Source organism: Amblyomma mixtum, chromosome 5 (assembly GCF_055824585.1).
Source record: "Amblyomma mixtum isolate Tamu chromosome 5, ASM5582458v1, whole genome shotgun sequence".
NCBI classification, from domain to species: Eukaryota; Metazoa; Arthropoda; class Arachnida; order Ixodida; family Ixodidae; genus Amblyomma; species Amblyomma mixtum.
In genome coordinates this window covers 46,373,377-46,401,374 of record NC_143016.1, presented here as the reverse complement: position 1 = coordinate 46,401,374, position 27,998 = coordinate 46,373,377, and the positions used below count along the sequence as shown (strand labels likewise).

The window sequence follows — 27,998 nt, the reverse complement described above, 5'->3', positions numbered from 1 at the left end:
ATGATGCATGGATGGTAAGCGACTCTTCCACGGGACAATATTTGGAATTAGGCCATAGTTATCTACTAAAGATGTAATGATACAGCTAAAACACGACATCTTGGGTAAAATAAGTAGGGTGAAATCAACCTGCGCTAGTGCTGAGTTTCTCCAAGCTAAGATCTCGTTTTGTTGCTTGTGTTTCAGTTGCCTACGTTTCGTTTGTTGATGTCAGTACATCTGCTAGCGACGTCTCTGCATAGCGACAAAATGTAGTGACCTTCAGATTTCATTTTGCTATTTCATTAAAACTTCCTGTTGTCCGAGTTGGTAGTTCATCTTGATGCAGGAGGGTTTATAGCGCAAACAAAGACACGGACAAGAGAGGCAAAACGCTTGTGTGTGTTTTTTGTCTCTCTTGTCTGTGATTTTGTTAATTTTACGCGTTTTCCACGGGGGAAAAAAACACGATGGCACCACCTCCGTGATACCATTAGAAAAAAAAAGGGAATGCCGAAGAGATAGGTCCGATCAAGTGCACCTATCGCGCCCTTGGCTGATTGTTTATCAACTCTCAATTCTTGTGTGTTTGTAAGGTGAGTAGACGATAACATCCTCATCGAAGAGCTGCTTTATAGGAGTCAGGAAGAACACTCCCGAGTTGTCTTTAGGTCTGCCGTTGATTAGATATGTCTAATGGGTACCCTGGAAGAAGTTTCTGGTCTCAGAATAAAGAATGATGCCTGTAGACTGTGAACCGCTCTTGGAAAAGCATCGGAGAAACTTGTACGGGATAAGTCTCTTGGCCTACATGGCAATGTCCTGTTATTGCTTCAAAAGAATTTGTTTTATACCAGACATTCAATACAAACAATAATTTAAGGTTGGAGTGACCAAAATTTTTGTTGTGTATTTTTGCTTTCGAATGACAGGTACGACGTTCATAGTAACCATGAATCATAAAGAGAAATTCGCCAACGCTAAGTACCTAACTTATGATTGAATTTATTCGTGCGTACTGTTCCGAAATTCGTTTCGGCAGTCGAATGTCGGTTGCAGTGATTCATACGAGCCCCAGATCACGTTAGGCACACAAAAACTGCAACATAATAGCACTTTTTTAAGTTTCTGCCAATCCGCTTTCTAGAGCAATTTAGCAAAGAATTTCAAGAAATAAAAACGACAAATCAGTGGTTATATTGCAGTATTTGCATTCCTTTCATTATTCTATAAGCACTTGTGAAATTGCAACTTTCGTCTAACTGAAACCGAAACTGAAAATACAGGGGGAATAAAATCAATTTAAAACACTTATTGAGCACGGACAAATTCCGCGGGGTGATGCCATGTTTACTAATGCCATACGCATCATTCTAGAGCAAAAAATAACCTCGAAAAATTTAATGCCTCCGATCCTTTAAGAGCTGTCGAAAGAAGACCTATTGCGGCAGTTTGCTGCCACCTTTCTCAAGAGTAATCTCAAACAACTGTATTCGACCTGCTGGAAGAAATGTATATTCATGCTGATCACAAAAATATATTCAAATTGTGAGCATTTTGTCCTGAAGAGAACAAGTGCATATGGCCCCTTAGCAACTAAACTCTCAGTGCTATAAAAGGAAAATTAAACTAAATAAAAATAAATATCAAGTGTAGCTGTATCATTAGTCCTGGAACTCCGCTCTACAGCATGGAGCCATCGGTTAAGGCTGTCACCAGGAGGGGACGCAATATTTTGTCGCACAATCAGCTGTATGTATTCTCATGGATTGTTTCGAAAAGGATCGCGATAAAACGGACAAGTGTTTCTGATTTTGAATTACTTTCTAATGTAAGCTGTCTTGCACTGTCCGGCCGTTGTATGGTGTATGTCCTGTTTGACATACAACTTCGTTGATCATCGCGACTTTTTGTTTTTAGTCGCATATCTTGTGATGTTAAGTAGGGTGCAATACTCCACGCGAATGAGAGCCGAGACTTCGTAAGATGAATTAAACTATGGCATATATTGGTCCCTGTTCACGCGAATGGTTCGCTTCATTACTATGAAGGAAACTTTCTTCCTCGCGCTGTGAGGAAAACATATGAAAAGAAATCTTCATACAGTTAAAGTTATTTTGATGCCGGTGAGAAGCACGCCATCTCCACTGAACTCAACATCCGCAAAGCCTAGCACTTTAGCGCAAGTTGTGCACTGGTGTTTTTTTTTTTTTTTGCAATTTCGTCGCCCGAACAGTAACTTCGATTATGTTAGTATACGCAGATTTAGCGCTTTGCACTTAACCACTGCAGGAAAAAAGTCTATAGACTCATTCTACACCATGTTTTTGCCATGTTTATATTTACTCAGGACGAACTGGCGGGCTAGTTGGTTACACATCTCAAAAATTTTAACGAGCGCACGAGAATGAAACAAGGACTGAAAGAAGACACCCACCACAAAGCGCCGTTACGCTTGCCATCATTTATACCTTACTTATTTTTTTTTGCTTTATGAACCTGACATCAACGTTGTTAAATGGACACTGACTTTTTCTCGGCCACTGCGCGCGATGATCGTCGGCGGGGGAGGCCTCCAAGGCACTAATCCGCTTCTTGCGAACTTCTGCCCTCCATGATAGGCTGTGACTCCAACGAACACTGACTTTTCATAGCGACTTCAATTTTCTGCTACTATCTTTTCTCTTTCATTTTTTTATCCCCTCATCTCTTCCCCCATGTAGGGTAGCAAACCGATTGTTCTTCCGGTTAACCTCCCTGCCTTTCCGCTTAGGCCTCCTTTTCCTGCTCCTCCTGAGGACAAAATGACATTGACCTGTATTGATGGATTACTGCGTTCAAAAGATAAAGAAGCTGCTTTCGCTGTAAACGGATCCTTTGTGAGCTAGAAAACTCCAATGAATTAAATACAAGTGTCGCCACCACCGGCTGATGTCGCAACTAAACTGCGATGCGTTAACACGTGAAACGTGGATTCCAGGGGCTAGGCTGCACTGCCACTGTCTTTGAAACGTGATCACGGAGTACTTTTGGGTGTTGATGTCAAGAGTCTAAGTGGAGCAGCGCGAAAATTTTAAAGTTCTATTTTCTCAGCAATAAATGCATCTTTTATAGCTGGAAAAACATAAAGATAAAAATAAACTGCAATTAAATTTATATTTACTAATAAAAAATGCATGGAGTTGCCCTCAACCTTCCGTTAGGCATGGACGTTCATAAAACTTCCAGTTACAATGTGAAGTTGAAGCGATACTGCCCCTAGCCTCACCGAAAAACAACGTTCCTCTGCGTAAAAAAAAAAAAAAAAAAAAAACTTCCAGGTTATGCCTGCCCCGGACGAGATACGTGTCTGCCCGCAATTGACGACGGACGAGAATAAACAATAGCCACAGTCATACCTTTCACCGATTAAGTTTTGACAACGGAGTCAGTGACCCGCTGCTCGGAGCAAAGCGGTGCAGTATCCCGGTCCATAAACAACACTTGAGCTATTCTCGCCGCGCTATCACTTGATAAGGAACACGAAAGAAGAGGTTGTCATGTCAGAAACAGTAGGTCTAGAACGTAACTATTAATACTGAGAAAAAAACGCACAGTAATAGCGGGGCGCACGCTAAGAGTGAGTGCAGGCAAAGTAGAACTCTATGGACACCGCGATTAGATAGTCAGAAGGCATTCACGAATCCAACCAGGTGACACAGGAAGGGTTGAAGCGGCGGAAGGTTGAGCGCGCGGAGTGTGCACAGACAGAGCAGCCGCTGTTATCATTTGAACGCCGCGAAGATCAGCGCGCTAGTTGTGCGACCTGCGGTAGGCAGCCTTCCATTCAGAGTCGGGGCGTGAGTGCGCCTGCAGCTCAGTAGCCCGCTGTTGTGTTGTGTCCAGCGGAACCTGGTCCCAGATGCTCGCCCTCTTTTACCTGTGTGCGGCTATTCTACCTGCCGTTGGCTCTTCTCGACCACATATTGTCTTCATTCTGGCGGACGATTTGGCAAGTATACAAGACTGTATATTTCATGAGTATTCATGTATTTCATGTATATTTCACTACATGAGTTTAAGAAAGCGGCTACTCGCGTGGTTGAAATCAGGCAGCGCAATAAAGAAAACTCATGGATGACCTTAAATATACTATCAGCTATAAAAGAAAAAGATTTGCTCTGGACCCAGTCGAAAAGGGCACCTGCATCTATCCTGCTACGGTCCAAGTTTAAGGTTGCAAGAAATAAAGTAAACGCAATGATTCGTCAGGCTAAAAAGTACATTTTCATAACAAGTTCAAGAATGCAGGCTCCGATACTAGAAAAACGTGGTCTTTGATTAACAATCTACAAGGTGTCAAAAGGCGCGGCAATGATGGTAAAGATTTTGTGTCGTATTTCGGAACTGATGAAGAAAAAATAGCTAATGAATTCAACAGGTTCTTCAAGCAAGTTTCGGGCAGTGCGCCACAGAATCCCTTATTCTGTACACTGAAGAACAGCACAGTTGAATCTGCACACCTACCTTTGCTAAGGGAGGATGAGCTCTGTTCAATTATTTTTGGTCTTAAACGCAATAGATCTGTGGGAATAGATGGAATTTCAGTTGATGATTTGCGAACCTTGTTCGCCATACTTAAAGGCGTGTTGCTGTCGCTGTTCAACAGCATTATCTCAAGTGGCATGATCCCGGTGAACATGAAAGCGGCTATAGTTACCCCAATTCACAGAGGTGGTGCACGTAATAGGTATGTGTCGTGTCCGGTCGCTGTGTTCAATGCAGCGAAAGACGCACACGGTACTTTAAGACTTCGTTTATTTAAAGCTGATGAGGGTGCGACCAGCGTCGACCGAGGCAGAAGCCGAACTGGCCGCCCGAAGAAAGGGGGGAGCGGAGAAGCGTCCACGGGAGGGAGTGGCTTCCCAGAAGAGGAGGAGGATGCGGGGGTGCGGGGGCGCACCATGGGGGGGCATCTGGCGACAGCGTGCCAGTGGTCGTTAGGAGGGGCGAGTGGTCGTTAGGAGGAGGTCGTTAGGAGGAGGATGCGAGTGGTCGTTAAGAGGAGGGTGCGGGGGCGCACACACACAAAAGCGATAAGGGGACACAACACTTCCTTCCCCCTTAGAAAGTTGCCTGGTATCGTGCAGGGGGTCGGCGCTCACGCGTGGAGGCGCGCTGGCTTTGTGCGCTCGGGGGAGAAACACTTGTAGGCTGGCTGTTGTTCGCTGTGTCTCCTAGGTCTGTCCTGGGCGAAGTCTCTTCTTCCGGGAAGAGGTGCCAGGCTATGTGGGAAGATGGAGCACGTGTTCTCTCCGCTGGCGGACAGCTCTCAGACGGCGTCGTAAATCTACGCAGCTGGTTGAGATGTCGGCGTGCTACTGTGCCATGTATGTTGACGAGCCAAGAGCGCAGGCCTATGCGTCTGACAATTGTAGCTTCCTCCCAGCGTGGCTTTTTCAGAAACTGTCGGGCGAGGACGCGCTGCCCCTCATTAAGCGTGCCGCAGCGCGGAATTGCTTTTTCTTCCCGGAACGTCTCTGCCTTTGGCTCGGGGAGGATGGCTGTGAGCTGGGTTCGCATTTCACGCTCGAACATCATTTTCGAGGGGGTCTCGCCTGTTGTGCTCTGAACCGTCGTGTGCTGCTTGAAGAGAAAGAGCGCAAGGCGGCGCTGCAGCGAGCCTGTCTGATCTCTTTCAAGGGCGCGTTTTAGCTCGGCTACGTAGCGCTCGGCTTGTCCGTTTGTCGCTGGGTGGTAGGGGGCCGATGTAACTGATGAGATCCCGTTGTCGCGATAAAACTTGAGGATCTCCGCAGACACAAACGGTGTTCCGTTGTCCGACACTACCTTGCGCGACAGGCCGAACGTTGCAAATAGTGATCGGAGGTTGTCAATGACTGCTGCCGAAGTCGTCTGTCCCATTTGCCTTATCTCAAGCCACTTTGTGTAGGCATCTACGACCACAAGGAAAGTGCAGCCCTCAATTGGTCCTGCAAAATCAATGTGCAGTGTGTGCCATGGTGTGTCTGGCTTTTCCCATTCTGGGACAGGAGCTTTCGGCGGGGCGCTCCGGCTGCTCTGGCAAGGCTTGCATTCTCGCACCACTGTTTCGATGTCGTTGTCAATTCCAGGCCACCACATGTAGCTTCTGGCACACTTTTTCATTGCAACGATGCCCCGATGTCCGGCGTGGATGAGAGACATAGCTTGTGCGCGTAGTTCTCTCGGAATCACAACTCGGGACCCAAATATGATGCAGCCGCGATGGGTGCTCAACTCTGTAGCTCGCCTGCGGTAAGCGTCGAAGTTGTCCCCTTTGAGTTTATGCACGTTGCCTTGTTGAACAGCTGTGTAAACTAGCCGGAGAGCTGCGCACTTCTGCGTAGATGCTGCAACTGTGCCTGCTGTAAGCGGAGGTTCTGGCAGTGCTTCGAACATCAGAACGTCTCCTGGTGGAAATGGTTCGTCAACAGTTGCGTCTAGTGGCAGACGGCTTAGCGCATCGGCGTTTTGATGTTTACCGCATATCATCACGCCTAGTGGAGAAAACCAATTTCTCCCTAGAAGGCTTGATCCTGTGCCCTTCACAACAAGCAGAGGTAGCGTATGGGTCTGGCCGTTGTAGTTAACCTGCACGTTGGCAGAGCCCAATAGTGGCAGATTCTGTCCTGACCACGTTCGCAGGTGCGTGTCGTCTTGTTGCAGGGCTGGTGCGTCAGATGGCCATGAAGTTCGGAACGTGTCCTCACTGATCAGAGTACAGGCTGCGCCGGAGTCCACCTCGAACTTAATCAGCTGGTGATGTACGCTTACTTCTGTAAAAATCTTCGGTCGCGTGCCGAGATTCATGGTGTTCAGGTCGTACAACACAGATGGTGTTGCTGATGTTGTTCCATGGAGATCAGATAGCGGCGTATTCTCTGAGGCGTTGACGCTGTGATTAGGCTGGGAAGGTGACTTTATCTTGGCAAGTCTCCGTTTCGTAATGCATGCTCTTTCGATATGCCCTCGCTTGTGGCAAAAATTACACGTGGCTGACTGGAATCGACATCCCTGGGGGTTGTGTTGGTCGTCACACCGCCAGCAGCGTTGTGCCTTTTTGACCGATTTTACAACAACAGAAGGCTTGCGCACCTGGTTGCTTGTCTGGTGTACCGGCTCGGTGTTCCGGCGAATCCCTCTCTGCTGGTGACCGGCGCTCTCCGCTCGAACGGCGATGTCGTAAGCTTTGCTGAATGTGAGGTCCTTCTCAGCGAACAGGCGCTGCTGCAGTGACTCGTCACTCAGTCCGCACACAAATCTGTCGCGTAACATCACGTCCAAGGGAAGCATGGTGGTGTTAGCAGAAGAAGCTGCGTCTCCCTCCTGCCCGGTAGCTGTTGTCGACAGCGTTCCAAAATTGCAGTCGGCAGCGAGCTTCTTGAGCGCGGCTACGTAGGCGCTCACAGTTTCTCCTCCCAGTTGATCTCGTCGTTGGAAGCGAGCCCGGCTGTAGACCTCGGATGGCCTTGGGTCGTAGTGCTTTTGCAGCGCTTTTACGATGTCGTCGTAAGACACTGCCGCTGGTGTGCTTGGCTGAATAAGGGCGCAGACAGTATCGTAGGTCTGCTCCCCGCACAGCGTCAGCAGGTTGGCCCTCTTCAAGGCTGGGTCTGTGATGTTGTTAGCTTCAAAGTAGAACTGAAGGCGTCCAACCCACGATGACCACGATGAGCCGTTGAATTCTGGTATTTGATTGGGAAACCCTCGCGTAGCCATGGCTTGTCAATAGCGTTGCGTAGCGCGGGTCGAATCCACTTTCTCGTCGCCACTGTCGTGTCCGGTCGCTGTGTTCAATGCAGCGAAAGACGCACACGGTACTTTAAGACTTCGTTTATTTAAAGCTGATGAGGGTGCGACCAGCGTCGACCGAGGGAGAAGCCGAACTGGCCGCCCGAAGAAAGGGGGGAGCGGAGAAGCGTCCACGGGAGGGAGTGGCTTCCCAGAAGAGGAGGAGGATGCGGGGGTGCGGGGGCGCACCATGGGGGGGCATCTGGCGACAGCGTGCCAGTGGTCGTTAGGAGGGGCGAGTGGTCGTTAGGAGGAGGTCGTTAGGAGGAGGATGCGAGTGGTCGTTAAGAGGAGGGTGCGGGGGCGCACACACACAAAAGCGATAAGGGGACACAACAGTATGAGAATTATCGTCCTATTTCAGTCTTGCCCTGTTTGACTCAAATATTAGAAAAACATCTGCTGTTTACAATGACAAGTTTTTTAGATATATAAGCACAAAATCCTGTCACCGTGTCAGTATGGTTTTGTACAAGGTAAAGGGACAGAAATGCTTTTGGAGGATTTTTCTGACATGTTAAATCGATCTTTTGAACGTAACCAAGTGGTGTGTGCACTGTTTCTGGATGTCAGCAAGGCTTTTGACAGCGTGTGTCACAGTGTGTTATTGTGTAAACTGTCCAGGTTAGGCTTCCGTGGAGTGTTTCTTTCGCTTTTGGAAAATTTTTTGCTGCAGAGAACGCAATACGTCTCCATTGGGCGGGCAAAGAGCGCTTCTTTGTTAATTAAAGCTGGCGTTCCACAAGGTTCCATAATTAGTCCCCTGTTATTTAACGTCTACGTGAATGACCTTTCAAACTTTGTTCCTGTAGGCCTGTACCAGTACGCTGACGATACTGTACTCGTAACCCAGTCACCGAACTACTCTGACTCCATTTCTTCTCTTCAAGCTGCAGCAACAATTTCTATGAACTGGTTCTCAAACAACCTAATTAAAGTTAACAGCTCTAAGACTCAGCTTATATGCTTTCACAGCCCGATGAAGAAGGTAGATTTAAACCATCACTTTTTCTTGCACGGATCTGATTGTTCCCAATGTCAATGTGTACCCTTGAGCTATACAGATACAGTGAAATACCTAGGATTATACTTTGACAGTGCTCTTTCGTGGAATGGTCACTTGTCCCACGTTTGTAAATAGCTCCGAACCATCTCCTGTGTGCTTTACAACATCAGGTACTACATGCCGCTTTCATTACGCAAAGTTATCGTAAACGCCCTTGGTTATAGCGTACTGCGCTATGGCATAACGATTTATGGTCACTGTGCAGTTCGCTGGAAGTGCAGGATTAATTCTCTCCTACGATCTTTGTTAAAAAATATCGGCTATGATTTAGGCCTTCCCTCTAATTCAAGATCTCTTTAAGGTATTCTCTCTACCTGATTTTGATCGCCTTTTGATGGAAACGATTGTCCTGAAACATTTTTGGCTTACTGACTATAAGATTCCGTATGTTCCCACACGATCTCTTCGACCAAAGGAACCTTTTTGTATTCCCCGACGGTCTACAAGATATGGAAGGCGTGTGAGATTATTACGTTCCCTTTCACTTTAACAGGTTACCTCCAATTGTTTGCCGGGCAAAAACTAAATATACAATAAAAAGATGCTGCGATACATTAATTAGAGGGTGTACGACATCGTACGCATGTGCTTTACCACCTGTCAAGTAAAACACGTGATTTCATTCGTTACTGCTGTATTTATTGCATTGATCTGATGTATTGTCATGTCATTTTGGTTTTTCTTCCTCGCAATCTAATCTTATGAGTATTTTTTTTTCTACATGTAACATGAGTCTTGTGCCTATTTTGTTCTCACCACCATACTAATTTGATGTCCGTTATTTTGAATGTGCTTTTTTTGCCTGTGTGTAGTCTGCGCGGTTCCGCTGCCTGTCGGGCTCTGCCACTCAAGCCCTATGAGGCTTTGGCAGGCCGGATTTCTGTACATTTTTTTTAATATTTGGCGCAATAAAGTATTATTATTATTATTATTATTGTTGTTGTTGTTGTTGTTGTTGTTGTTGTTGTTGTTGTTGTTGTTGTTGTTGTTGTTGTTGTTGTTGTTGTTGTTGTTGTTGTTGTTGTTGTTGTTGTTGTTGTTGTTGTTGTTGTTGTTGTTGTTGTTGTTGTTGTTGTTGTTGTTGTTGTTGTTGTTATTAAGCTGCTGCCACTCCATGCGAGCGAAATTTCTTGCATTGTGAGGTAGTCGTCGTTTGAAGCCGGTTTTATTTTCGTAAATTTCCGCCACGCTGCTATGCTTGCTCACCTTATTGTGCCTTCTCTATCTCGCTTCAGTTCCAGACTGTCCTAGTAGCCACACCTGGAATGTTCAAGGTTTGTGTTCCACAGAGCAGTAAGGTTGGCTTTGCGTTATTGTAAGCCAGTTTTTGCATTAATAGATACGACAGGCTTGTATGTGGCGCACCCTGCTTACGACATTTCCTTCACACTACTTAAAGTTACAGCGGCAGTAGAAATGCTTAACTTTTGCTTATTACAGTGTCAACAATTTCTTCACAACAATATTCTTCAAAATACGTCTATTTTTCTTCCATTTATGGATTGCGCTTCTTTATAGGTATTTACTGAGGTTATGCGCACTCGCGACGGTGACGGCAAGGACGGCAGGCGCACAGATGTGGAATCAGGTTGACAACGTATAGTATTAGCTCGACAGACAGATCCTATACAGCCCTGAGCTAGGTAAATAATAATTGTTTAGACATCCGCTAGTTTCTCGTGCCTAGGCCCTATTTCTATTTCCTTTTGTTAGAGACTACAGAGGATCCGTGCCTACACCGTCCAACTACTGAGAACGAAGCTGGTAGCTCGATCCCAGCAGCGACCACATCCAGCCGTGCCATTGTGTTCCCTTCCTCCCTACAGTTTCCCTTTACTTTCTTCGCTATACCGGTTGATTGCACGCTCGTATACTCGCCCGGCAAATCCATGCCGTTATGCGCTGCGGTGTTTTGTCGCGATGTTGACCTCTACATGTGCTGGGCTGTTTTCTCCCTCTCCTGTTTTGTCGCTGTTCAGTATATCATGTTCTGCTTCGACGCAAGCCAAATGCAATGACACTCATATGCTGAAGTTTAAGGCCGCAGGTCGTTGAAAATCAGGTACCGAAATTAGCCACGAAGCGTGCAATATGGCGTGCTTCATGGCTGTAGTGTAGATTTGGCTTTAAAATATTTGTTCGTTTGTATTATTCCTTCCAATTACTCCGTCGTTTTTCACTACACAGCTTGCGTATTGTGCCGTTTTCACTGCATTGTTGTTCTCGCGTTTGTGCCATGGTAACATGAGCTTAAGCGTGCCTCGTTGCAAATGCGTGAGGGTGTTCACGCATACAGCTCGTCCACCCGTGCATATATGCCTCGCAAAGCGAACGACTTATAGTGAAGTGAACACTTGGTTTTCTACATGTTTTCAGCTTTTTCTTGCCGCGTCATAGTACTTTTCGCTTAAATTATCGAGCCGCTGACGAGTCGCGGTGTCATCTTAATGCCGTATCTATTCCCCTAATAAACTATTGTGAATAAAAGCAACGTGTCAGTTCTTGATTGCAAACGTCTGCAACCATCGACAGCCTATTTCCCCGTGAGTAGTGAGTTCCGCAAATCGTAGAGCCAGACATGGAGTGTCGAAGCGCAAATGAGTTGGAAGCGCGCCCGCACGTTGGCGAAGTCTAGCAAAATAAGCTGGGTAGCAACCGACTACCAGCGTTGCGTAGCTGACAAGGGTGGACACAAAGGACTGAAGGTAGCTTCAGAATGTATGCAGCGCTATAAATAGTCAATAAATAAAAGCCACGGCCTTGACTCCGCCCCAATATGCCGGAAGCAGAAGCGCGAGACACCACACGAGGAAGGACATTGGTGAAAGTGTACATGTTCTCACTCTACACCGCTGAGTTGCACATCTTGCCAACTGCCCAGATATCTTGCACTGACTTCGTCTTCAAGTGCTTATGGTAAGAAACAAAAAGACGCGGTGGGTATCATCGCACGTGATAGTACGTCAGTATATAAATGCATAGTACCTAGGGTGATGTGCATTTATATCATTCAGATATCGTTTTCACTGGCCTATGCGAGAAATTCTATTTTAGATTAACAGATATATGACTCTATCATTGCGTGTTGATAATTAAGGGTAGCTTCAAATAGCTCCCACCTACTTCGCAATGGTGAGCGTGCTACGGAAATTTGCGGAGGGGTTACATGCGAAGGAACCTAACACGGTGCGTGATCCGCGCGTTCAACTCGCTGCATTGAGCACGCTTTGTCGAGAGCTTGACGATGACCATTTGCGCTATTTCTTTGCAAAACTGAAGACATGGCAGCAAAGGGCGCGCTTCCTGTAACCCAGAAAACCGAATCATTCTCATGCATTTGGCACGGCAAAATAATTTAGCCGCACCAAAGTAACGTGCTGTATGTGGAACCTATTACTGACAGGAGACAAGAAAGCTGTACAACGCTGCGTTTACATGCAAGCAAGCAATTTGTAGGGCGTACATATAAGCTGTAGAGTTCCCGTGTCATGCGAAGAATCTTGAAATAATTTCTGAATTCACAGTAGGTTACGAATTCGGGCTTGGCAAGTTCTTTCCTCTAAACAGCACGTCAATCAAAATTGTCAGGTAGTGCACAAAACACAATTTCTTAACTACAGCAATATTTAATAGCGGGTGGGGCTTTGACCCACGTGACCGTCTTGCATGCATCGTTGTTTTTCGTCCACTTCGTCTAATTACAATCGGAATAACATGTAAGTTTTATCTGCGATACATGCTGCTCCCTATTACTCGCTTAATCTCACACGCATCGTTTTACTCTACCTCACTCGCTCCTCTGTCCGTGTTCCTTCTTGAGCCCTGAACTTTCAATATCAAAACTTGGCGAAAGTGAGTTGGTAAAAAATGCATAATTATGAGGAAAGAAACGAAAAAAATATGAACGATCAAGCTTGGTTAGATGTTCGGGTGCAACGATAGCGTAGTAACAATAATGCAGTGGCCAGCAAAGCTGATATGCTCGCGCGAAGCCGCGGATTCGAAACTCACTCACGGCCAGACTGTTCTACCCTAAAAAGTATTTTTCGCAGATGGCCATAAAGCCTGCTGTTAGATTGCTCACAGCCCTGTAGGCAGGTTGCATTTGCCCACCGTGCCAGGTGCGACACCTGCTTGTGGCTTCGGCGCAACCTAAAATTGGTGGTGTTTGTTCTAGCGCACTAAAACCATAAATTTGGTGGCTCCGCAGATAATGTGAACCTCATGTTCATTTCAACAATCTACTCTCGCACAAGAAATGCTCACAAATCGTCTCTAACTTTGCCCTGACTTTTTCAGGTATTCAAAGGTAGCAAGTAACAACTTCAAAGATTACTTTCTGCCATATCTTTTTGTAACAAATCTCCAATACCGCTAAAAGTATACCAGTGACGGAGTAGGCATGCTCTTTCCGCTCCTGTAAAAGCTTCACTAGCAAGCGATGTCACGGAGCACAAGGCCTAGTTTATGCACTCAGCAATCTTGGAGATTTCATACGACCGATAGCATAATTTGTTAAGGCTGAGTTATGGCTGACCGTGATCGCTGTTTACAAAACAGTGTTTTTCGATGATGTAAAGGAATTGCACACGTTGTTTCGAGTCCGGCGCTCTTGACTGTTTTATGGGCCTTGCTAACCATTCCAGGGCTGGAATGATGTCAGTTTTCACGGCTCCAAGCAAATACCGACTCCCAACCTCGACGTGTTAGCTTCAGAGGGCGTCATTCTTCACAACTACTACACTATGCAGCTCTGCACACCTTCGAGGTCCGCGTTACTCACTGGCTTGTACCCTATAAGAACAGGTAAGATGACGGTGAGGGGTTATGAAGTGGTCGTGGATGAAGTTTGCCTATAGAGGATTGAAGACATGGAAACGTTTAATTGTGAGGTCGCTTTGGGAACAGTAGCCACCAAAAATTTCCTCAGGCATGCGTTCGCCGACGCTCACTCTTCAGGTGACTGATTAAGTTATAAGAGCTTTTCAGTCCTTGGTTTATTTCTTGTGCTGCACTTCACAGAAAATACGTGGAAGTACACACATTCTTGACATTCACTGGCGCCACTCAGAAAATTTAGGAATAAAAGGTCGCTCGGCTAGCTTTACGTATCTATAAAGCAACGACGAAACCCTCCTAGTTGGCCTTGCAAGGCATATAACTTTAGTCATGAAAAAAAATGACTCGTGGATACCTTTCTTTAGTGGCTGCTCTTTCTAAATAACGATGAAAAAATTGCCCGCACTTAGCGCCGAGACGCCTGGCTCGTCAAGCGTATACGACGTCGTTATCTAGCGCCCACAGGGAAAGAACCTCGCCAGTATATAGTCCCAATGACTGGGCTCACGCTACGTTGGCTATTAAAGTTTCAAATATGTGCCAAATGCAAGCCTTTTACCGGGACAGCACCAAGTCGTCACGGTCGTACATTAGACACCTTTGGGTGCGTGATGTCATGCTTGCATTCCCACGGCACTGAGGCCTTACAGATGGAGTGCAGTGCTTGTGCGGAATCATCCTCATGCGTGAAATGAACTTCGTAATTGGAAATCGCGGTAAATATGAAGGCTGGTTGATCATCTCAGACCTATCAATAGGAGGAAGGAAATGACAAGCAGTGAGTCTGGACCGCACTGCTTTAAAGTTTAAGTCTTATGAGGGCGAATAATGTTTGGTTCAACAAAGGTGAGGAGCTAGGCCAAATTGCTGGTTTTCACAGTTGTGCAACTACGAGCCATGTTCGATAGTATCAAGACCCACGCTACATGGTGATGACTACAGTCATCGAAATCAGTTTGGCACTGCTTCTTGTGAACAAAATAAAAACGCATTTTTCACATGCATGCGTCCCAGCCTAACAGAAGAATGCTACATTAGGCATTACAGCGTCTTCTTATTAAATGGGACACATTCTTTCTATTAATGAGATACTTCATTGACTCAGATATCCTTCTTATACAAAGCAAAGTATTCGGAGCACTTTTATTTGTCGCAGGAATGCAATCGGGAATTATTGGAAACACGGAGCCTTGGGGCCTTCCACTTGGCTTGAAACTTCTGCCCAGCTATTTCAAGGACTTGGGCTACGACGCGCATATGATCGGTAAAGTAAGATATTCAGTGAGCTGTCATTAACTTGCATTAGTGTAGTATAAATCCCACAAATTTATGTTTTAAATATAGTTTTCTCCATAGCGACCTTTCCTACATTGCTGCTCATTAAATTAACACTTAAGTCGATCACGAATAGGGATGCATGTTTTAGAGATACTATTCTACCATTTCTACATTATTGAGAGTTGTTATGTGGTTGCATAGCATAAAAAAAAAGAAAAGAAAAGAAAACGCCTGGCATCGTTCTTTGCCTGACGTGATAACGTATATGAAGTCATTTTCATCCCCTAGATGTGAGTAGCCAGAAGCTCATACTTCTACCTAAACTAAGATGACAAACCTAAATCGTAGAGAAAACGTCTATGAAAACAAATAAGACCAAAAACTCCGCCAGCAAAAACATCGCAATGACACCAAGAATGACGTAAATGGCCTCGTTGAAATCAGGGGAAAATATGGTGTCATCCGAAGACGCATTTCAGGTGAAAAAAAAAATGGATTAAACTCCCTAAATGTCCTTTGGAGAAACCCTGAATCTCACTTTGTTGGAAGCAACCCAGTTACCCTTTATTAAACACCTGTTTCTTCTTGGTAGTAAAATGATGTCCTTTCGGCCGCTTTGAGCCTAGATAAACAAATGTTCTGTAATGTTTTTAATTCTGTCTCCGTTCAAACTAATCTCCTTTTCGGTCTAAAGACTATTTACACTTTTAATTTATTTCTACCCCGCCGCGGTGGCTCAGTGGTTACGGCGCTCGGCTGCTGACCCGAAAGACGCGGGTTCGATCCCGGCCGCGGAGGCTGAATTTCGATGAAGGCGAAATTCTAGAGGCCCGTGTACTGTGCGATGTCAGTGCACGTTAAAGAACCCCAGGTGGTCGAAATTTCCGGAGTCCTTCACTACAGCGTCTCTCATAGCCTGAGTTGCTTTGGGACGTTAAACCCGAATAAACAAAAAAATAAACAAACATTTATTTCTTTTTTTCTTTCAGTGGCATCTAGGTTTCTTTAGAACGGAGTATACACCTTTAAAACGAGGATTCGACTCTTTCTATGGTTATTATACCGGTCAAGAGGACTACTACGATCACACATCTGGATTCGTGAGTACATAGCGCATACTTTTTTTTCTTTCCTTATGGCGACGAAGGCTAGAAACCACACTGTACACCAAGGCGCTACCTCACAAGTAACTGTCCTGCCTCCATCATGCCACGAAGAAGATTGTCTAGTTAACTGAAGCTTCGATAATTCCCTCTTTTCCTCCTATCCCTACCTTTCTGACAGCACCCAGCTGACATCTGGCTGTCGTCATAATCAAACAACCTAGGGGGAAAATTTAGAGGGGACACTTAAGCTCCGCTTTAAGATATGACGCAATAGCTTTAGTAGGTTAACGCCCCTATATGCACAATTGGTCATTCTCGACCTTACATTTATAGATCCCTGTGAGTCCTCATGCAGCTTTTGGCACAGTAGTGCAGGGGTCAAGCGATGACCCTCCGACTGCAGGTGCTGCCACCGGTGGGCAGCTCACGCACAATCCGGTGGGCAAGTTACAAGGTCACGTGACCTAGGTGGCCAACCCAGGTTGCTTCTCTGGAGGTTTTTTCGTGGATTTTTTGCCCATGGTCAACAACGCCGACGCCGGATATTCCGGGGCACGAGTTCCTTAAAGCTGTCACATAATATCCCTTACGAATTTCTTTACAGTCCATAGACTTTACAGTCTATAGACTCTCTACAGCTAATCCTATAGAACAGTCTATAGCCAATACAAATGCTATAGACAGTCTATAGATTAATGGCCATAGACTTTCAGTAGACGTTTGTCTATAGACAGTATATAGAGTATGAATGGACAAAAAGAAATATCTATAGGAAGGCAATAGTCTATAAGAAGTCCATAGACTGTCTATTGACCATTTTTATGAGGGTATAAAACCTACTGGCACAAACAGAACGACGCGTCCTTAGTGCATGAACAGCTGAGCGAATTTAAAACTGCGATTCTCATTACTGCTGTGACAGGCTACCGCTTGTAAGGAAGTTCCTGACATTGACAGAGATCGTTCTAAAAAGTACTCAAGCCGCGAATGTTAAGGAGCAACAAAAAATAATGTGAATTCATTCCGTAAAGTAAAATTTAACTTTCTTGGGCCTTTTTATTTGTGCTACATGCTGGTGGCGTGTCCAGAACAAGCTCAATTCGCCACAGTTTAAAGGCACCTTAATTGGAGAGGCATCCTTGGCGCGTCCAATAGCAAATAGAGGCTAAGAGCGAGTCAAAAAGGAAAACACATAGAAGAGCGAAGATCGGCAACTGTTACAGGAAGGGTGTGTCCTCTTAGCTGCGACGCTCGAGGCCAGTTCCTGGAACCGTACACGCGGCTGTGAAAGAGCCTCGAAAGGAAGAATGCCCATCATTTGCCAGTCAAATGAGCAGTCCAGAGTGAAGTGACAAACGGACATTTGCTCTGCCGCGTCCACCGTCCTCGAAATAGAAACTCTTGTTCTTCCAGGCACCAAAAGAAACGCGGCGTCTGGTGACCTTCAGCTGAGTACAAGAAGTGGCCGTACAGTAAAGCTGTGGGCAGCACGTTTCCCTGTGTCACCAAACGCGTTCAAAAATTAGTGTCGACTGCGCCATAGTTATAAAAAACAGACGGCGTGTAGTATGCCTTTGGTTCGATATTGTACTTGAAATTCTCTGATTCTGCTGCAATTGCACACGATGATGATGACAACATGATTGAAAGAATGATTTGCTGAAATTTTCTGTCGTTTTTTGTAGGATCACGTCGGCCTTGACCTGAGAGACAGCGAAGCTCCGGTTTGGGGAGAAAACGGAACATACGCTACTCACTTGTTCGCAAGAAAGTTTATTTCTCTAATTGAGAAGCACAACACGACCAAAGTGAGTTGGGCAATCTGGCACCCCAGGATTTACTAAACACATTATTTGGATTAACTGATGAGCGACTTAGTGCATACGCATATGAACTGTCGGCGGTTCAATCAGACATTTCTCGTAAATAATTCCTTGGCTCGCTTTCACTATAATACGAAAATTACGTAACGCTATTTCAATGTCAGTGCAGGCTGACATAACGAAGTATGTTGTTTTCTGTTTATTTTTGATTAAGACTGCTGCGAGTAGTGTCTGCTACTTTCTTTCGGTATCATATTTCTGCTTCTGACGTTATTACATATTATAACACATGCTTGAGGTTCTACTTTGTAATCGCTGCCTCTCGGCGCGGCCCATCAAGTAAACAGCGGCTTTGGCAGGCCTGTGGTGTGTTTCGATACAACGATATTCTCATGCCGACACAATAAATTATTATTACTAACTGAGTAGGAATGCAGACACAGCAAAAGCAGCTTAGCAGTCAAAAACCTCGGAGACAAAAAAAAAACTACGAAATGATCAAGGAAGACTTATTTATAAATGAAAGCTGAAAAGAAAGCGAAAATTAATGCGCTGAATTGTTGGCCCGCACGAAGCGAGTGTTGAAGCGCCACAAGAACTGTGCGCAAACGCGCAAAGTATTGAAACGCGCGAAAAGATTTGGGACCTATGCGAACTGCCTCTGATAACTCTATCCCCCTCTGTTTTTAACCATGTGAACACTTCAACGACCTTCCTGAAGTGTCACTATCAGCGCTACGTATCGCACGTGCTGCACGTGCTGCACGTGCGCTGTCCCAGATAGCCAGCGCAAATAACAGGCGCGATAAGGGGAGCCAGCGCCAGCGGATGCTTGAAAGAAGCGCTGACAGAAGAACAGGATAAACCCGCTTCCTGGAGGCCTGTAACGACGGGCACAATGCCGAAGCCTAACTCTGACTACCTCCCCGCACACTTATTGCTTCTGTGCCCAGTATGACTCATGTTCCTGGTCGCCAAGTACATTTAATGATGCCTTCGCCAAATCAGCCTTCTTAATTAGGAATACAGACAGGGATGTTCTTTCGCATAGTCATTCATTTAGCCTTGACTACCCAGTGCTTAAAATACACCAGCAATAGCGGGATAGAATGGTAGAGTGAAAATGATTTGTTTAGTCTTCATATATCCCACTGCTCACACTTATCGTAACCGCCATATAAACAATTTCATCAAAACAAATTTTATTTTGAACTCCAAATTTACGTCTTATTCAGGATCCTATGTACAGAAGATATCGACACAGGCAAAATGTCTACATTTCGTTTGATAATACAAAATTTCATTACAAAAGTACTAAAGTGGCAAGTGGGCTTAGCATACTGCGGGAAAAATTTCTTACAAAAAGAATGTAGGAAAAAGTTCTCAACGAAGGAATGCGCCGAGAGCCATCTCGGCCGTCAGTAGAGCTATGGCCGGATAAAACGCAATGCTGTAACTTGCCTTCAAGCTGTGAATGATAACGCTTCAGCACGACAATAAGCGAGCACAAGCATTTGAGCCTTTCGCAAACATACAAGGGTTTTTTACGAAGTGTTTTTCACGATCTGAACGATCGGCAGCAAAAGATAGGAATAATCACGAATAACCTTGTAGCAGTCTGTTTCCTTATGTTCATATGTTTTTTATTCTTTTCTATAGCCATTTTTTGGTTACTTAAGCCACATCGCGCCACATTTCGGAAGCCCAGACGACCTCTTTCAAGCTCCGGGGATGCACAGAACAAAATTCTCCTACATTGGTGACAAAAACAGGACTTACTACGCAGGTAATTCGGTTGAGCCACGTTGTAGGAATATTATACATGCGCGCTGAAAGTGCGGAACAGTCAGTATTCCAAATGATGCAACTACAAAGAGTCTAGATACGCGTTCTGCTCTGACGTGACGCGCGAAACTGAAAGTGAGGGGGGAGGCTACTTGGTGGCATATAGGTGCTTGCAAATTGAAAAATCACCTTCAGTGTAAATTACCAGATGACTTTGAGATTAAATCAGCGTCCACTTCATGCACATCCAGGAAATATTATCTATCGCTTCCTTTTTTCTTGTTTTAATGGTTCGTTTTGTGGTTCACTCCCTTCGTACAAAAGAGAAAATTACACTCTTTCTGCAAATTTCACACTTTGGTCTGAAATTTAGCGCAGTTTTAGTAAGATATCATGCGAATTAAACCGTTCCCTCGCACTCCCATGGTCTGACGGGCATGCCGTAATTAAGAACGGTTATTACTTTCGAAGTTTTTACAGGCTCCGTCAATCTGGAATGCATTATCTGAACATTTTAGCAACAGCTCAGAACTGTGGCTCGCATCCTGGTATAAATAAGTTTTGCATTCACTGTCTTTCTTTACTGAATCCATGTTGCTACCTAAGCGGTGTCCCGAGCTGAATAAAGACCTAAGCGATATTCCAGCTGACAAGCATCAAATAAGAAATGTCATCGCAGTCAGCACCTGTGTAACATAAGGTCTTCGCAATTTCAATAAAGAAATCGTCATCGTCATCCTCTTCACGAGGGGAGTTCAGCGTCCTTAGGCCCATGGCCTTCCCTTAATGACCTTAAGATATTTCTGTTTTGTGCCAGTTGTGGCCACATCATTGCAGCTAATTTTTCAAGCTCCTCAGTATAATTGACCCTCAGCTGCGTAAGAATACATTTTCCCTCTCTAGGAGTCTACTCTTGGAGCTACTCTCGGAGCTCTCCCATTTGTCACTGCTGCGCATTACATTTCTTGTCTATGTACCAATCTTCGTAAAATGAGGAAAAGGTATCCCCTGTTCATCTGTTACGGAATAGGCGGCAGTTAGGCTACAGGGCTGATTTAGTCTGCCAAATTCCTCCCCTTTTATTCCGCCTCGTAGAAGTACAGCCGCCGATGGCAAGCCTGTTCTCCTCATTCGCAGGTATGGTGGACGCGTTGGACGAGTCTGTGGGCGCAGTGGTTGAGGCCCTCAGGAGGACAGGCATGCTCAACGACACCATCATCGCGTTCAGCTCGGACAACGGCGGCCCCCTGTTCGACGAGCAGGCCTCTGGCGCCAGCAATTGGCCCCTGCGTGGCAGCAAGGCCACCCTCTGGGAAGGCGGCCTCCGTGCACCCGCTTTTGTGTGGAGCACGCGACTCAAGCAGCGCCGACGGGTCTCCCGCCAGATGATGCACATTGTTGACTGGCTGCCTACTCTCTACTCTGCCGCAGGTGAGCGTTGCAAGAACTGCTCGTTCTGAAAGCTTACTTAAAGAGGACACATGGGGGCGGCAATGGTCAAAAATCCTAATGCCAGTGGTTTTTACAGCGTCGTTTCTTGAAAGCATGTCGCGGGGAGAGTGCGTTGTTGGCTTGAAATGACGTCACTGTCAGATGACTTTATCATTGACATTATCTATGGTGATGTTACCCATCGGTCCATCAGTCACTCAAATATCACAATATCACCTCAAATATCCACGATATTGATGGGCATGACATAGGGGCTGGATGAAGGAACAAAGCACATATAGGACCCAGTACTGGAATGGTCAAATATGGAAGCTACATAACTCAAAAATGTAAATGGGCAGGTGATTACACCGACTTTCGCTCCAGGACTTTACAGCCTGCAACTGAGGGAGGTAAGGATTACGCAGGAAACGTAGTATCCCACAGATCATTCAGGAGGGATCCAGGGCAATTTGACTCACTAAATGTAATACGTGTCCCATTAGACCCTTTACATATCCCCATAATTCGTTACACACCTGGCGCTGACGCACGTGTGATATTGCGTGAATGCTTTTTTCTATTTTAATTTTTTTCGCACAGTGCCACTTTTCTAGGCCTCCACGTTGAGCTTTTCCCCCTCTCTCAGTCTTCAAATGCTCCATCGCGCCATTTGCGCGTTATTTCACGAAGCCTCAAAGAACACCGTGGAAGCCATTATGTAAAATCCTGCGCTTTCAGCCCTTCAATAAGTAATCAAAAATACAACCTGTCTCCATATGTGACTCTGAACAAATCTCTCGGGGGTCTAACCACTCGCCTTGTGTCTTGTGGGTGCGAAGAATGCATGTAACTCTAACGGCTCATCTGTCGGCAGTGTTGAGACTTGTGGTTCAGTCGACGAGCTTCGCGCACTGACGTCCACTTCAGGGGGAGAAAAACATTTATTCTCGACACTGGTTCGGGTCGCCGTCTCAAGTTCGTTTCATAGATTGCGCACATATCAGATGCAGTCAGCAGTGAGCTGAGGCTGACGGCGCTGGCAGCGTAACAGGAAGAGGGAAGCCAGGCGATCGTGAGCATAACACCGAAAGCAGTATGGCGTGCAAAAAAAGAAACATGGACCATGGTGCTCTCTTTTGGAGGACTGAGTGACGGGGTCGATATCAGCTTGTATTTCAGTCGCTGTGGCAGAAGATTTTAAGCCCAAGACCAAAAGCGTTGTTCACATTGCTCACGACTGAAGACTGTAATACTGTACCGAAGTATTTTCCGATTCACCAGTCGTTAAAAAGACCCCTAAATTAACGCCGTGTGGTGACCAGCTTTAGCAATGAAAAGGGAGTGCTCTGATAATAGCGCGATCAATGCGAATTATGTTTGAATTAATGTTATGTGTGACTGTTATATATTTGCGTAATTGATTACTCGTTAAGGCTTAGTCACGTCAATGTGAATATTCTGATTTCAATGTGACCAATCGAATTAAATTGTTATATATTTAATGAATTATTATGCCAACGTTTCTTCGCTCGCACCTACCTGGTCAAGAAGCTACCTCTTTCCATCTTCGGCCGCGTTCCCCATGGCACCTGAGGCGCAATAGGACGTCGCACGTCAGGCGCTTTACGATGTGTTAAAAGTTGCCGAGCACACTCAAGCTTACTCCGGAAAAGGAAGATTAATACGTTCAGCAGTAGAATGGCAGACAGCCGCTACTGTAACTTCGTTGGTAAATCCCCGCATGCGACACTCGAAGGGCGTGGGTACGGCTCCCACCGACGGCATGCTACATTTCTTCTAATTCAGCGCGTTATATTCTAATTGAAGTAATCAGAAATTAATTTTCTTCTTGAAACAAGAAAAGTAAAGAGCATCATTGCAAACATTTCCCTGACCTTAATTTTCTACTATGAGTGTTGACTTTTTCTGCATATGCTATGAGTAACTTCTCACTTTCTCTATTATTTCTTGCGCGTACACACTGCAGGAGTACTTATATGCGCAAATAGTACTTTATGCCACAAGGCGCACTGTCGCAATAAAAAAAAAGCCTAAAACTTTATGTTGATTAGACGTCGACCTCTAACAAATATGTTATAAGTAATGGTGTATACCATCACAACAAAGCAAGTACAAATCGGGAAATAATAACTTTTATTAGACAGTACAAATAGCACGGCAGAAATGATGTAAGAAAAATACAAATAGCCCTCATTGGCAGTAAGTGCAAGTTATCTATGCGATAACGATAATACAAGCAATATGAAAAAACTCTTGGCGAAGTTGATTAAAACATCCCTTGTCAGAAACAAACACAAAATTGGACGGGTGACGAACTCCGCCTTAGGGGTATGTCACGATAGCGTTAATGAGTTAATACACATGTTTGTGTAACTGAATATCCTCTACTTTAAATTCACAGATCACTGGCAGTCTTCATAGCTGTCCTGGCGAAGTTTTTCAGCGGTTGCGCGATGGCAGGTGCTACCACAGGTGGGCTTGTGCGACCCAATCTGCTTTTTCCGAGCAACCTCTCCCGGCCAATAATTAATTTAACTGTCACCTGCCACAGTGGGCAGGTTGTCATGATGCCACTGGGTCACGTAAATTAGGTAGCCCACCTTCCACCTAGGTGGCCTACCTATAGGTTTGCCTCTCTGGGGATTTTTTGCATTTTTCGCTCTTGGTTCACGACACCGACGACGAGAACGACGCCAGCTTTACTGCGACACAAGTTTCCTAGCGCTGTCGCGTCACAATCTGTTCATTTTATAGATGACCGCTTGTATATCAGAGCAGATTCGTCGGCTACTACTATATTGCCTGAGAGAAGAAGCATGCGTCCATAACCATTTGTAAGCGTCTTTCCTCACCCCTGCCCGGAGCTAAGGTCTGGGGAAGCCCTCTGCCTGCGCCGAAGCAATATAAAAGCTTCATCCAGTCTATTCCATGTCTACATCTCCGCCTCTCGTCGCCTCTATCAGCTAGAATGGGCAGATGGCGCGACGCACGTGTTTGATGAAGCAGAATCCAATGAAATAATTATTTGTAATTACACGTGCCCTGGCGCTTAATTCTGTTGGTTTCAATCAAAATTGATATCAGATCACCGCGTATATTCCTTAAGAATATCGAGTTAGACGGCCGCTGCCGTATGTGCCAGTAACTAATGTAGTGGTAAGAGGTTTTTGAGAAAACGAAATAGAGATCTTCCTGTCTCACATCTCAGTAGACCGCGCAACAGCGCTGTAAGCCTGGGAAGAGATAAAGGAGGGCTTCATTTATTTATTTATTTATTTATTTATTTATTTATTTATTTATTTATTTATTTACCCTAAAGCCCCCTTAGAGGAGGCTATTACATAAGAGGAGGGGGGGGGGGATACAATCATATTAATAAACGCGATACATTTTACGAAGAAGTCAGCAAAAAAACGTTAATTACACCATAAGGCGTAATACAAAAAGGGAGAATGAACACAAAAAAAAAACAGGAAATTTTTACACATTTCCATCAGAGCAGAGAAGCTAAAAAATTAAAGAGAAAGGGCGAAAGAGATGCCGCATTGGAGGGCTTCGGAATAATTTCGACCACCTGGGGCGTCTTCTAACGTTCATTGACATATCGCACAGCAAATTGGCGCCTTTTGCGTTTCGCCGCCATCAAAACGCCGCCGCCGCGGCCGGGCTCGAGCACGGATACTCCGGCGTAGTAGCCGAACGCGCTAACCACTTAGCCACCGCGGAGGGCCGCAACGAAATGCTCCCTCCCTCTCAATTTGGGCCCTATCTGGGTAGCCAAGTCGACGACATCCAAGGTTCGTAATCATCTTCTCAATCTCACCTCACGACCTTCCAGGCGGCAAGCTTTCATCTCTCGGACTCACGGATGGCGTCGACATGTGGCGAGCGCTGTCGGAAGGTTCCGCCTCCCCCCGCCAGGAGATCCTGCACAACGTGGATCCCGAGACCGCTGCCATGGCGCTGAGAGCGGGCCGCTACAAGCTGATGGCTCAAGCTCAACGAAACGATCGCAAGAACAAGCACTACCCGCCCAAGGGAAAGGACAGGCCCATGGACGACCTGGCACGGCTTCGGGCTGATTCAAGGCAGAGTTTGCTCATCTGCCATTCAGACATTAGCAGTTATACGCATGGTATATTTCTGTCGGAACAGTGACCAAGACGAACTGCGAAGCGCACTCAGCGCTCTTTGCAATTTTATGTGTCCGTTTTTTCTTCGTGCTCGTCCCTGTTGCTGTAAATGTGTGATGTGTATCAAATATCAATTCGGCCAGCACACTCTGAGAAAACAAAGCGCAGTTTTTAAGGATTTAAACGCACATGCTTTGTATGCTATTCCCTTCCTTTCGTACAAAGAAAACGGAGAAGGTACAACATGTAACCTAATGATCGTCTACACTATATTTTGCATTTCTCGTTAATAAAGCGCATGGCATAGGAAGCTACTCTTGGGACTAGACTGATACTAATGACTCTAGCACCACAGCACTGCACACAGCCTGTCACAAATTTTACGACTACGAGAGCATCCCATGTTGTACTGCGTAGAAGCAGTCCATATAGCAGTTCCTACTAGGCACTTTGGCAGCGAAGTCTTCCTCGCAGTGTATTTCGTAAAGAAAGAAACTGGCCGGCGGTTACCAAGCCTGTGAACGCGAGATTCAGTAAAAGCTTTTTCACGATCTGAATGCGCTGCCCGCTGTGCTGTCTAGGAGCGCTCTCTACGAGCAGAGATGGGAACGGCTCAGACACTAGTTCACGCCGTTGGGCACAGAGGACGCGATAAATCAATTCTGTGCCGAGCAGTGCCAGTTCTTTTCGCTTCGAGTTTCTCCGTGTTATGTCAACGCCGCAGAACCGGGAGACCTGCGCTTAACAGCTGTTGGTGTAAAACACTAATGCAGGGCAGCAAAGGCCCTCGAGTCTCTGTATGGCCCGCTGCACCACGAAGGCGCGGGCAAGTTGCTGCGGGATGCCATTGTGGACTGTGGCCCAGGCGCTGGCCTAGAACCACCTGACGAGGCCCCTTTTCTATTCGACATCGAGCGAGATCCTTGCGAGATGCAAAACCTGGCCTCTACGCACAGGAAGGTGAGCAACACGTGGCTCTGGCACACGTGACAAGAAGATCATCGTGTCCGATACATCCTGCTGAGTGCCGTTCATTGCAGATGTTTCCAAGCCACATGGTTAATTCTGGGTGCGCTGTACGCCCCCGCACAGTGGACCTGATACACCCATGAAACGATGGGTGGAACTGCTGCAGAAACGAATTTCCGCCGATTGCCTTTCCAACTTCTCTAGAGGTCACCCTCTAGAAGCCCTTATACTCTATCAAGGCTATCCTAGAAAAACATAAAGCTTTGTGAGTCGGATACATTCAGGGATGGGCACTACTTCATGAAAGTATCTTCGATACCGGCACCTTATGCCCTGAAGAATTGTATTTCCGATACCAATTTGACGGACCGAAATTCATTTCCGGTGCTGATAGCCGATACTGTATCGTGATACTTCGACACATCACTGAAATCGACAGTATTAAAGCTGGGAATATGGTTTTTAATTGGTTTGGTTTATATGGGGTTTAACGTCCCAAAGCGACTCAGGCTATGAGGGACGCTATAGTGAAGGTCTCCGGAAATTTCGACCACCTGGGGTTCTTTAACGTGCACTGACATCGCGCAGTACACGGGCCTCTAGAATTTCGCTTTCATCGAAATTCAGCCGCCGCGGCCGGGATCCAACTCACGTCCTTCGGGTGAGCAGCCGAGCGCCGTAACCACTGAGCCACCGCGGCGGGGCAAAGCTGAGAATATGATAAACTAAGCTAAGAAATTTTTCTGTGGTTTCTGGAATCTTTTTTTCATTCAATATAACACACTGCTTTTGAAAGGGATTTTACGAATCCGACAGCACGGATTTATTTAAGCGCCCATTTATTTAAACGCCACTACCAGAGCAAGTGGTTTCGTAAGTGTTTTAGCAATGGACTGAAGCCATGTTGACGTTGAAACGATTACTTCAATAAGTAGCTTAGTGAAATCTTGTACTGCGCAAGCGTTACTGGTCCCATAACGAGAAAAACCGGCGACGCACGCGCGCGTGTGTGTCACACACCTAGACACACCTAGAATCACTATGCGTCGATAGGTCGCTGCAATGAAGTGATTATAAGCAAGAATTGTTTAAGCCTGTCATTCCAATAGTCGCAATGAACGCTGAAAGTATCAGTGTTTGTTCATACGACACTCACTCGCTCCTTTTTCCTTCTGTGCGATTTCCATATTTTTCAGGTTTTGCGCTCACTGTTCAAGAGGCTGAGCGAGCACATGTCTTACATGGTGCCGCCCCGAACGCAACCACAAGATCCGCGCTCTTATCCTGAGAACTTCGGCGGAGTCTGGTCTCCCTGGCTTGACTAGGAACTCGGCCAGCTTCTCGCATCAAGCGACAGCTCTGTACATACTTCTCTTCGTCTTTTTCTTTTTTTTTAGCTATACAGCACTGATGGCCTTCCTATCCTGCTGGCTGTGTACGTCCTTCGAATTATGTACTGCAGTAAAAGTTTTTCGTTTTTATTTCTACATCATTGTTCTCATCCAAAATGCTTCGCTAAGAATCTCCTCAAGATATATAAACTCCTTTGCCGAGTTCTCTCTCCCCACCCTCCACACAAACAGTCTTCCTGTATAAGTTGGATAAACTATTTTGTGTTCAAAGCGTAAACCCCATTAACCCCTGTAGCTGAGTGGTTTTTAAATAATCTTCGCGCAAAACTTTGCGTACACGAGTGGGACAGATAACGTCGCTTGAATCGAGGACTTGATAAAAGTTGATCTGGTCAGCACCA

The 27,998-nt window shown here is 45.7% G+C and overlaps 1 protein-coding gene across 1 annotated transcript; it reads left to right on the top strand.

Moving 5' to 3' along the window:
* Nucleotides 1–3: 3 nt before the first annotated feature.
* Nucleotides 4–27,613, top strand: LOC149341978 (arylsulfatase B-like). Its single transcript, XM_089546720.1, has 11 exons — nt 4–14; nt 3,865–3,970; nt 13,504–13,663; nt 14,853–14,965; nt 15,964–16,074; nt 17,766–17,888; nt 19,563–19,689; nt 20,826–21,119; nt 24,982–25,231; nt 26,050–26,236; nt 27,442–27,613. Exons 1-11 carry the CDS (start codon nt 4–6, stop codon nt 27,568–27,570), a joined length of 1,611 nt encoding a protein of 536 aa, XP_089402846.1. The 3' UTR covers nt 27,571–27,613.
* The last annotated feature ends 385 nt before the right edge of the window (nt 27,614–27,998 follow it).